The 13,158-nt window shown below is 32.2% G+C and overlaps 1 protein-coding gene across 21 annotated transcripts in view; it reads right to left on the bottom strand.

The window, feature by feature from the left end:
• LOC148613349 (neuron navigator 2-like) overlaps nucleotides 1–13,158 on the bottom strand; it is a 295,727-nt gene that overhangs the window by 156,280 nt on the left and 126,289 nt on the right. For 18 of the 21 annotated variants that reach the window (XM_088586749.1, XM_088586750.1, XM_088586740.1 and 15 more), the window contains one exon: nucleotides 1,200–1,317. In XM_088586749.1, coding sequence (XP_088442875.1) covers nucleotides 1,200–1,317 — 118 coding nt within the window. Of the gene's footprint in view, nucleotides 1–1,199; nucleotides 1,318–4,420; nucleotides 4,541–13,158 lie in introns of those variants that run through there. The other 3 variants (XM_088586753.1, XM_088586754.1, XM_088586747.1) reach the window with 2 other exon arrangements.

The following is a 13,158-nucleotide window of genomic DNA, read 5'->3' as shown; positions in this document are numbered from 1 at the left end:
AACTGAAGCAGTGGTCTGTATGAAGAAAGACATGTCAACTATATATATAAAAAGCAACTAAACTCAGAACAAACTGATTCCAAACAAACTCTCCACTATTTGCAGTAAAGCAGTGATCCAACAAAAAATACTTAATATAAATGTATCCTCCATTTTTAACATTATATATAGACTTTATTTAATACTACAGTTACTGTGAAAGATTTATTGTCAGTTTTGGGAAATATTAAGTGGAATTCAAGATTCCCATCAATCAAGGAATTAAAATTCTCAACAAATATGGTGAATTTTTTTTTAAACTAAAACTAGAGGCACTTCATTAATATTTTCAAATTCAAGACTCCATAAACTAACATAACTTGAAAAACCACAAAAAAATTCATAACAACAAAGAAAAATACAGAACAGTAATCGAATGATGGTCTGAAAAGTGAACTTTGTACAACATCCTATGCTAGAGGCAGATATTGTAGTTGACTTGTGTACCTGTCAATGTATGATTTATGCGGCATGTAAACAACTGACATTATCTGATTAATAGTCAACTAATTAATCTAATTATCTGTAAAAACCTGGAGGTCATTTAAGGTCAAGGCAGTGGCATTAATAGACCATGTAGAGGTTACCTTTAAATCTAGGTTGCACTTTAAAATACAGTGAAGCCTGTCTAAACCAAACCCCTTTTGGACTTAACATTTGTTCAGTTTAGACAGGTGGTTGGTTAAGACAGGTGATTGATTTACCAGGGTTAAAAGTATGTTTAAATTAATTTAAAGGGAGTTAAAAAAGTGTCTGGTTTAGACTGTTTTTCTAATTCTAACTAATCTGGGTTCCATTTAGATAGATTTCACTGTACCATCTGAACTCAAAACTACATACATTTGTAGCTATGAGAGACAATATCAGAATGTTTGCTGATTATAGACTACATCAAAACATAATGATTCTATGATGTTAACTCAAAAACTGTTGGGAGATATGTGGTACATAATTGTTACAATGTACTATAAATAGGTTACTTACTGACTACCTCTAAGGCATCAGCTAAGAGGATACCCTTGGATACATTTTGGCGAGGGATGTGGTAATGTAACTGTAACTATGAATAGACCTCTGTGAAATCAGCTTAGATGACCCCATTGGAATCATTTTGGGGAGGGATATGGTAATGTAACTGTTACTATAAATAGACTACTTACTGACTGCCTCTATTACATCAGCTAAGAGGACACCATCGGAGACATCTTGTTGGAGATCACTAATAAATCGTTTGTTTCTGGCTTTTTCTAAGTAATGGTTAGCCCAATCTGTATAGATCTGAAATAGAAAAAAAATATTGCATAATCCAAACTTACAGTGGACACATTGTTCTTGTAAGATATGCTTACATGTACCTTAAAAGAATGAAACCTTCAAATAACTGAATACAAATGTAACTGCAAGCACAAAAATGTATTGGGGGTGAGTATGGGGGTAATAAACTGATTCATTCAAAATGAGGGAGTCTCTGGTCATATATACAACCTTTCACAGACTTTGGTTTAGACAACACAGAAGAGGTAACCACCATCATTCTAATAGAAAGCAATAGAGAGAGTGCCTTGTGTTGAGTGGTAACACAGATGTTTTGAACTTTTGTGCCCAAAACTTAGAAGAAACAGTAGTATTTGTTCAACTCAGTGGCTGATCAAATGCAGAAAATTGTGCAAAATCTAGACTGCGGAAAGTTATTGGAAGCTTGAGAAACTGAAGTTGATGAACTTAAGTCTTACAAAATCATTCCTTTATTCTTATTTGGGCAATTTTTGACACCTCTCACTTAATCTATTTGCAAAAATGGGGCAATGGATTCCAACTTCAATTGCCCTCCAGTCAACCCTAAAACCTCATTCATAACACTGTGACCAGTTCACTTCAATATTGTTAACAACTTGGTTCTAAACAAGAAAAGGTCAGCATTCAGTAGATACAGAAATGACTCCATATCTCAACAAAATACTCTATAAAAAGCATCACTAGTATCAATTCCATGGAACCATCTCTGACATTTGCCAGAACCTTGTGTTTATCTCTAGACAAGATAAAGGGAGATAACAATCTTTATCATCTCTGGGTAATGAAATATTGCTTGAAATATTATTATTCAAAAGACAAAGAGTGCCTGTTTTTTTTTCCAAAATAATGGATAAAAGAACTTTTTTATGACAGTTCAAATGGACTTTACCTGTACTATTACCTTCTTAATAGGCCATTCTCTTTCAAGCAGTGAACTGCCAATCACCTTAAAATACTGTCTGTTTAATTTTCTTAAAAGTTGGCAAAAACTTGTTTTTTTAATTTAAACATTTCTTCCTTTCCAATATTTGAAATATTAAATTTTCTTTAAAAATCCTTGAAATTTAATGATACAAGTCTTCCCTTTTCTATGTTGAATAGATAAAATGCATTCAACAGCCCCCCTCTATGTTTATGCATAATTTAAGCAATTCCTAATTTGCATTGAACATGCATCTCAGCATCCCTCCTGTTACAGGAGAATTAACAAATACAAAAGGTTTTGCTAAGCTTAGCAACAGCCTACTTGCAATATTTCATAATTTATAACACAATTAATATTACAGCCAATTTACTGAGACTACACATTATTATAGAAATTTTCTACAAATATTCAACTGATTTTGATACCACAAACAACTTTTGCTGATTTTGGCTTATTTTGTATTCATCTTTTTGTCATTTCTACTTCCAGAGGAAGCGGATAGGTAATTATAGTTTTTCCTTGTTACGCAACATGTCAATTATATAACAATTCAAAAACTGATTAGGTTTAATGTAGCCAAAGTGAATTCATAGATTACGAAAGTACTTTTCCAAATAAGGACAGGTGAAAATTGACAACACCTTCTAAGATTTAGTGTTTGTAGGCACAATGTACCTTACAGGGCCTTAGCATAGAACATAAGATTGGAGTCCAGGAATGGAGTGTCAGACAAACAACAAACATTAAAGTGAGTAAAAAGGAATGAGTGCAATACTGGAGATGCAAAATGACTTCTTCAATGAATGACCACAAAATAATTATTCATAAATCAAAAAAGCCACTTAAGGACTCAAGTCAGATGATTCCACACCAAATCCTAACTTTAGATTACATAGTACCAAGATAACCCTAACACTCATTTACAAGAAGAAAAACACTTGGCAGAAGAATCATTTTTAAGAGAAAGTCATAGTAAATTGGCTGTAATAGGTATTATCACCTACTTCCATGGGAGACTAGTTTGCAAAAGCCTGACTTCCAATGTTACATAATATTTTCACCAAAATCCTCTCAAAAACACAATAATACATCTTTTCATAGAAAGCTTCCTTTACTTTATTACATAACTTTTGCAATAATACCTTGTAAATGCATTAACAATATGCAAACAGCTTGACAGAGGCTTAAAATAATTCAATCAATCAAGCACTCTACAATAACAGTTTAAACAAGTTTTGCAGTTACACCTGTGCCTAATTGCATCATTTACACTTCAAACCAGCTACCTGAATACCATAATCGCTAAAGCTAAATGTATGTGGGGCTAACAAGCTAAATGCATAGAAGATTCAATTAACTGTATGTTTGCTATAAATGCACAATATCCTGCCAATCAGAAATTACTGAATGCACATTTAAGTATTATTTAAAGTAATAAAATAATATTGTTCTCAAATAGCATGGGAAAACACTTCAATAGAGTCACTTTAGAATCACAGACAATGTTCTGGATAATATTCCTCCAATACCTTGAAAATAAGAGACAAGACAGCCACAGTAAATATCCATTAAAGATGCTCTTTCTCAGGACATCATTTCCTGAATTTGATTGAATCAATGTTATAATATAAGTGATACAGTGAAACCTGTCTAAACCAAATCCTGAATAAACCAGAAACTTGTCTAAACCAAATCCTGAATAAACCAGAAACCTGTGCAAACCAGATCCTGAATAAACCAGAAACATGTCTAAACCAAACTCAGAATAAACCAGCAACCTGTCTAAAATAAACCCTGAATTGACCAGAAACCTATGCAAACCACATATTTTTATAAAAGTCAAATGCTTTAACTGATCAAGCCTTCATTTCAGGACTTTTGTTTAAACAGGATTCAATGTACATTTACAGCCTTGTTGCTGAGGATACAAAGATTTCTGCTTTAAAACTTACAATGTATCAAGCACATTTTTATTGCTTATTATCGAGGAGATTTAATCAGTTACCTGTTGAATCAATTTCAAAATAAGTTACCCTTACATTCTCATTATAAAACATAAATCTAATCAACTAGAACCATCCAACCCCCTTTTTCCTTTGACTGAATTACTGGTACATCAAAATGCTAAAATAGAATGAGAAAAAAAACCATAGATCTTACCTTGATTCGATACTGATCATTAAAAACATTGTGAATGTCTATATTTGGACTTTCCAAAGTACTCGAAGACGTTCCCATTATCACTTCTTAATTTCCTAAATTCTCAATGTCCATAAAAACTTGCTTTTTCAAAGCAATAATTCATTAAGTCATCTGTTTCAAGTGCAGTAACATGTTAATGTTTTGTCAAAGCACATCAAAAATAATTCATATCCTAAGTCCATATATAGATGTGTATAAAATATGTATTATTTCATACAAATAGTACAAAATGTTGCACAAAAAAATACATTTATGCCTTCAAAGACAGATTACCTTTGAAGTCCAACATATATTTTAAGGTAATGCTGTGTGAATCAAATATATTGCATCAATTTTACACGTGCAGATGTTGTTAATGTATGAAAAATATTCTTCCAATAAATCATCGATAATTAAACATAAAAAAAAACCTTTCTCACCAATTTAAAGCCATAAATTAATGCACTTTAAGATTGTTGTTGATTTTAAATAATTTCATTGTACAATATTTTTATCCACTTGATTTCAGTTCAAAGTATTATCCAATTAAATCATACACTTGGATGCCAAAGAAATATCATTTTATTTTTCTCAAAATCTTTATAATAAACTAATATTTATTAATGCACAGGTAAAGTAAACAATCAACACTTTACGCCAACAATGCAAACACTTAACACTTTACTTTAAACCAAATAAATCCACTTAGGAAAAAATCAACATTGAACTTTTTACAGTGAATACAAACACATCAAATCAAACAAGCCAACACTAATCCATTTTGTTTGAACCAATAATAGCTGAATCATAAAAAGCTCTTCATAAGCCTCCAGGAACTAATTTAATCAGAATTTTTATATTCCAGAACTCACTACTCTGAACATTGAGTTTTAAAGCACATGCTATAGTAATTAGCTAAAGACATGACCCACACATGTTTTCAATTTGATAAAAATACAAATTAACAATCACTGAGATATTTAAATGCTCATCTTCAAGTCTGTATAATTTGCGCAGTCTGTTCAAAGCAGCAGGATCTAAGGTGTAGTTTTATTGCTTAAAAAGAAAATATCACTCTAAATTGTTGCTCAGAAATATTATGTTAAAATGAGTCAAAATTTGTTGCTGCACCTCCATTTCCCATTTATTCCATTTCTGAGATTTGAAATTAAACTTCAGTTTTAATTTATTAAAACGATCCTTCAGAAACACTTCTTTTTAAACAGAATACCAGTAGTTTTGAATTATAATTTTTGCAATTAAAAAGCAAGCACAAGCACAAGCACCAGCTCTAAAAGGAAACTTTCTTCCACAAAAAACTTGTATTTCAAAGTTGTTTCACAGCTCAAATTTACAAAGTGTTCACATTTTTTTTTCCTCTGGATAAAAGTGTGTCCTTGAAATATTTCTTTCATAAAGCCACTACTTTAATTTTCAGTTTCTTGGGACAATCATGACCCATTAGAAGTCTCACAATAAATAGAAAAAATAATCTTCTTCTTCAGTATTAGAATAATAAACTTGTTAGATAAAACCAAATGTCATCAATAAAAAAATTCCATTTGTAAAGACAGCTCAAACTTCAAAACTCAGTCCAAGACTTCACTCTAATAACAAAATATCCAAGCTGATTTGAATAATGATGAAGTCGTTAGACAAAGGAATAATGTGGATAAAAACCTCTAAATAGGAAAGATATTGATGCACGGAACATCATAAATAGAAGTACACACAAATCAATATAATCCGTTGGGGATACTGAAGTGGAAGGAAAAAAAATTCCCCTTCCACTTTATCTACCATGGTATTATTTATTACTTGAAAGCAATTGGTTTCTGAAGGTTTTTTGGTTTCGATTCCTAATTTGCCTGGAAATGGTCTCAAGGAAGCAATATACATATCATGTTCTTAAAGTGAAATTTACTTAATTTTACAGCCATTCAGGGAAAACTCTGACACCATATCTCAAAAGATATTAAGAACTTATTTGCTAAACTGCAAATTTATTACATGTCTTGCAGATACAATTGTATCTTCAAAGTAGATTTTTATGATACAGTGTTATGGGGTGTTCTTTTTACCCAACCCCTCCTTTTTCTGGAAACATTATCTTTACAGGGAAAATTCTAACACCAATTTTTAGAAATGATTCATTTACTTGTTCCATTGCTGTGTAGATAATATTTATTAAGTTTATTTTTTTATGTTTTTTGTTTTGGTTTTCAATTTAGGCCATACCATTAATGTATTACTCACTTATCAGCACAAATTTACAATTTCTTTAGATCAAATAGAAAAAAAAATACTCTGGCAAAATAAAAACTTCCTTATGTAAGTACTTCTCCATCTAAGAATCAGTTAAAATGTGTATAAGGTGTGGCACATGAAGTAAAAATACAGAGATTTTATTGCATTATCCAAGTATTTATACCTCACAACATCAATAAATTACTGTCAAAGTGTTTGTAAAGTTTGCCTTTTTAAGATATTGATAGTTCAAATTTAGTTGAAATGCACTATGGAATAATGGCAGGAAAATTTTCCCTAACTTTTTCCTTATATAAGCAGTCAAAAAATATCTACATCACCAATACTTCAGGACAAATTGGAATAGCTTTTCAGTTGTTTTCAAGATGTATGTGAATATATTTGAGGCAAAAAAGACCAAATTGAGAAATATGATGTGCCACTCCTTGCCTGATTCTTACTCACAACGGTACTTAAGTCCTCCATCCTACTGAAAACTTCACATCAAAGAATCTTTCAGAAGCACATGTTTACTTGCTATTAAACTGCATCATAGATTCTATCCTTGCAGCAAAACTAAAGTTAAAATAACCTACCATTTGGAATTTCCAAATGCAATAAAATATCTAAGAAACAGGCTTTTCAGTTAATTAAAACCATCCATAAAATGCTACAGTTCATCATAAAATATCATCACTGTCTTTAGAATTAAGGCCAAAATCTATCAGTTACCAAAGATTACATTTTATGCCTAAGAAAGCATAATTGAAAATTATTAAGACTCAAAACAGTATCATGTAACTGTCGTAAAATATAATAATCTTCATTATTTTTGCCAAGAAAACAGCAAATGTGAAAAGATAGTGCCAGTTACTATATCTTTACTTCTTACTCATTTTTCTCACTGTTGTGAGACTCAGCATTGAATTTTCTCAAGGGATGGGTCTAGGTTTTTGGGCTAGGGGCTGAATGTTAAACTATAGGCCGATTGAAGCAAAGCGTGAATTTTTTTTTTTTTTTTTTTTGGGGGGGGGGGGGGTTTTATGAAATGTTCACCATTTTAATAGGGGGTATGTCTTGCATGCCTTTCCTTGATTTCTTGTCTGTTATCTGTTTATCATTTTATTTTTTATTTTTTGTGTTTTGCTAAGTAAATTTCACTGTCTATCTTTTTAAACAAATGAAACAAGGAGACTGCTGCATTGGGATTATTTTCAGTGATATTTTGAGACCAAAAATGTAGTAAAAGCAGTTTCTTTTTTCATTAAAATTTCTTAAAAAATGCTGCTATGAGAGAGATATAAGGTAAGATACCAGATACTGGACAGCTACCACAGTGGTTTTCTCATAGAAGCATTATTAGTAAAAACTAAGTCCAGTGCATGAAACTAATTCCTATGAAGTAACTTATAGCAATATATTAAAGGAGAATAAGTATGGTGAATATGTCAAAGACACCACAGTCCCACCGAGATGAAAAATGTCAGCTCAAGGCCATCTATGGGTCATTATTGAACAATAAGAAAACCCTCACACCACTGGACAGGCTGTGGTTGTCCCCAGAACAACATTTTACACAGGTACAACGAAAAAAATTGCCTCCATATACTCCAGCAACTTAACACAAGTCTAAAGTGAGGGCCAAAAAGAACTTGTCTTACAACACAGCTAATTTCAAGCTTCATGATCCAAAAGAAAATGCCACCATTACATGAAAAGCTCTTTATGACAGCACTGAATGCACTGATAGTTGGAATTTCAGTAATTATTGTCAAACCTTTAGCCAATGCATTCAAAGGAAAATGTATCTTGTTAAACAGCAGTCATACATCAGGTTCACATTCCAAAAGACAAAGAGTTCAAAAGAGGTCTACCCAAATGACAAAAGTAGAATTCTCGCAGTTGGAGATGCATGTGGTCTACAGTTCCATAATGTATTGAAATTAGTCTCTTAAGTGTTTTAAATGATGGGGATGCCAATGCCATCTTTCAAACATCTATGATAAGTTTTTATTGTCAATGTCACTAATGGAACCATCTGGCACCAGATGTTTATCAGCTTATTTTTCCTAGAGTTCATGACTTTTTGGTTGTGGCTTCAAGACTGACTGCTAGAAAATGTCTCTTTTATGTAAAGAAAAGAAGATTTTTACTCTTTTCAATTCTTGGTCATGATGCATGTAATAACGTCCAGAACTACATATAAAAGATGTGGCTTCAAGAAAAGTGGATGTCTCAAGGGAAAGATTTTTTTTTTTGACAAGAACAATGCTAGGAAATGATATATTAGCATTTTTTTTATCTTTTATATCAAGTTCTACACATTCTTACACATATCATGACCAACAATTGAAAAGAATAAAAATTTTCTTTTCATTACATTAAGTCATTCTTGCAGCCACAACCAATAAAGTCATGAACTAAGTATGATAATGACATAAAAATAAATTATTTTAATGAGTTTAAGAATTACTCAATATTTCAAATGGGAAAAGAGATAAAAAAATCACAAAAATTAAACATTTTGACAACATTATCATGATTAAAAAATGAAGATATGAAAACTTTCTCACGAAGTATCATATTGGAACCGTACTTGCAGACAATTTTTTTCTTCACATTTTCATTTTTAACAACAAAATGGTTGTCTAGATATTTCACTTTTAGAATTTATCATCTTTTTCTTCAACATTTTCATGAAATGAAAATATGAAAAAAATCAAAGTTAATGAAGTAAGCTATAGAAAGAGGTCAGAAGTCAAATTGATAAAACAAGCATTGTAAAAGCAGCATTTGTCACCTGTTGATGGAGAGAGGTGAAAATTCTAAAATCTGAAAGCAATTGTAAATAAGACATACCTGTGATCCCTCCCACATTTGGGTAGAGACTCCAAAAAAATTAATGAAAAATTTTGAATCTCCCACATAAAATGTAAGATTTGAAGCAGGTTTTTGGGTTAAAATTACTGTATCATCTGTGAAAAATAACAATGAGACTTTTACATCAAAAGTTTGCTTTGACATAAACAAATCTCAAACATAAGACTGTGTCAATAGGGGATAATCAACAACATGAACTATTCTAAAGATAAGAACAGGTATGCTGAATGGCTGAAAGCAATTGTATATAAGGGCCTGCAGGGATACAAATAAGTGTAGATCTGAGGTCTGGGACCCTTGGTTATCTGACCCGGGACTTTTAATATTACAATAACATAGGTCCTGGACCTTCAATACAGTACACTTAATCTCTAATGATGACCTTTGGTTTACATCAGGTGGACTTCCCACTTGAAATCTCTGAAGGTCCTGGACCTTTCATCCTCAAAAGCAAATTTGGACCCCTGGGCCTTCTTGATCCTTAATCAAGGCTGATGTACATAATGTAAGTATGTTGATATTAAATGGGAAGGTTTGTATATCCTACAAACAAGAAAAGAAAATACCTAAAAATGATACAGATACAATTTATGATGAAGCCAGAAGCCCAGAAACTTTTCTATAATCCAATTCATATCATATATCATATCAAAAGAATAACCATATATTTCCATTATACTGTGTTAGTATTATCATATTGCATTATATGTTATGTCTTCAAAAGAGCAGCAAACTTAACTCCCATTCAGTCAGAACAAAATATAAAATCCCAAGTGATTTTTACATAAACAGTCCTTTGTGTTACATCATATTTCATAATTTTTATTTGGTACATTAGTCAGATCATTAGGAGGATAACAAATAAAACCTCCCTATGGACTTATTTCTCAGTAACAGCTAAATGTTATAGCCCTCTTGGGATTTTTTGCTAATACTGGGAAAATTGCACTGAAATCATCACAATGGTCATCTACATATCCTAAGGGAGATAACTCAATACTACTTCAGGTTCATTTGTTTTCTTCAAAGTTTTGGTACTAGGGGAGGTAACTCTGGTACACTTAATTCAACATCAGCAGCAGGACCACCATATTTTTACATTTCTGTAGATGCTTCCATAAAAAATGTCTGGGAAAAACATATTTCCTTACAATTATTTGCAGATTAATTATGAACAATTCAACAAGAGACTAGAGAAAACGATTTTGAAAGTGGAACCTTTTTTTTGTTTACATGATAATTATTAACAGAAAAAAAACAAGCTCTCAAAGAGGTCAAGTAATTATCCTTGAGCTGAACCCATCCTTCACCAACAATATTAGTATGTAAATGATCAAATCATGTCAATAGTAGTTTACACACAAAACAACAAGTGCCTTGTTTAAATTACATATGTGGTTAGGCAAAAGTACATGCACTGTCAGTACATGACCCATACCAGGCCTTACAAAGATCAGGCAACTGCTGCTCATGGCTTGAAATAGTATATTGAAAAGTTCATACAATTTGAATAAGGAAAATATCAATCTTCTTGTGAATATTGTGCAAAAGAAAAAGTGCTGTGAATATATTTTACCAAGAATCAGATTGAAGTCCTTAAAAACTGGTCATTCTAAAACTCATGCAATCAGTTGCTTCTTTTACGAACAATTTGAATGAGAAAAAATCAGCTTGTTAAGTATATGGTAAACAATAAGATGACAACTTTTGCAATCTTGGACAATTATGGAAAAAAATGATCATGCATGGAAGAGGAGGAATCTACCATCATACAACTCAAACAGAACAGGAAGCTATATCTTTAGACACAATTGATTGTTGGGAAATTTTACTGGTTTTCCCTTGTATTAACTTTGACCAGTACTATAAAAACTGAACTTACTAATACATAGAAAATTGAGAGGAAAAAAACAATAGAAAAGGTATCCTGTTTTCTTGGAAAAAAATGAAATAATAGAGCTATTGTTTCAGACAGTTAATTTCAGATAATTGTTAAGATTACATAATGTTACAAATTTTCACTTTTAGATAAGAACCAGAATTGCCATTGTCATTCTTTAACTATTTTGTGTTAACATTCAAATTTAAAATGAATAAATAAATGCATTAGAAAGTTCAAACATGTATATTGGTTTAGAACTCTAGTAGAACAGAATTCGAAGTCAGGCATACAAGCTGTCTTTCTTCAAACCCCTAACTCCAATCTCTACCCTGTCCGAAGTTCTTTGTGCAGCATATTACTTGTATATTTGTTATGCTTTGGAGGCTAATTATAAAGGTGTCATACTCCTTAGCACAGAGATAAACTTTGCAAGTACCAGTACATGCATGTAGTTTCCTGCATTTCCACCCAAATAACAGCATAAAAGTACAATATCTTGAGAAGGAGTCGGGACACTAAGACATCCATCTTGTTCTAACACTCAAGTCAACCTCTTGTTCCTTGAATATCATGAAAGCTCTTTCCTTTCAGGAGTCCTAATGAATTCATCCTTTGGAGCAAGAATAATGGGGATATAACTGCTGTCCATTTATACTTATTAAACTCCAAAATTTTCATTAACTCCAGCAATGGGTGAATAGCATTGTTCAATCATTATTTTTGTATTATTAGTTCCTGAACACTTACTGTATAATATCTGTAAACACAGACAGGGAGGAGTGATTGATGGTCAAATTTATCACCAGTCTGACACTCCTCATCAACAAACATTGTATAAAGTAATGGGCTGTTAATGACCTCAGTCCTGCAGTACACCTCAGCTGGACTTTGTAATTTCCACTTTTCATAGCAGAAGACTAACATGAAATTTTAGATATTCTCTGCATGCTTTGCCAATTTTTGTGACCCTGGTCCAAAGCCTTGTTTCACAAAGCTTATGCAAGACTTATGTGCACATAAGTCTCACTGGTTTGTTAAGGATTTATGTGTATCTAAGTCTTACAACTGCTTTGTGAAATGGTGCCCAGACCCTGACCTAGTTCACCAGCACTATAGTCTACTGACCAGTTACAGCTGTTTTCTACAGGCATTTGCCTTGACTTCACTAAAACAACTTGGCAACATCCTAAATTTACACATATTAGTATATGCTCCAATGCCTCTGCCAAAACACCATCAGTCACAACACTCAATGACCATTCTCAGCTGTTCTGTCTAGACATGTCATTAAGGCTTTATTTGTATATGCTCTAAGCCCAAATTCCCCTCTCTTGACTCTCCAAAGTCACCTTTCAAACTACCAAAGAGTTTTCCATTCCATTCCTGTTTAATTCATAAAGATAACATCATAAACTTTCAGGTATTAGTACTTGCTGAAGTACCAGTTACTTCCCTTTACCTTTCCAAATACCAATCAACCATACTGCCAACCAACCAATAGCAGCATATCCATTGACCAACAGCAGCTGTTTTGCCCAGACCTTGCCAGACAGGTCAATATTCCTTCTCTAATGAGGTGATTATCTTGTTAGAAAGATCAAAGATTAATGCCTCTCACCTTGTTATAGATCAAATAGGTGTAAAACAGGTATATAAAACATCAATAAAACAGCTGTAAGGCGATCAATATCTGCCCAGGAGCCAATAA

The sequence above is a fragment of the Perna viridis genome, chromosome 6, assembly GCF_037379345.1.
Source record: "Perna viridis isolate PV_CMFRI_1.1 ecotype Kerala chromosome 6, ASM3737934v1, whole genome shotgun sequence".
Taxonomy (NCBI): Eukaryota; Metazoa; Mollusca; class Bivalvia; order Mytilida; family Mytilidae; genus Perna; species Perna viridis.
Note: the sequence above shows the minus strand (reverse complement) of the source record. Positions and strands in the feature narration are given on the sequence as shown.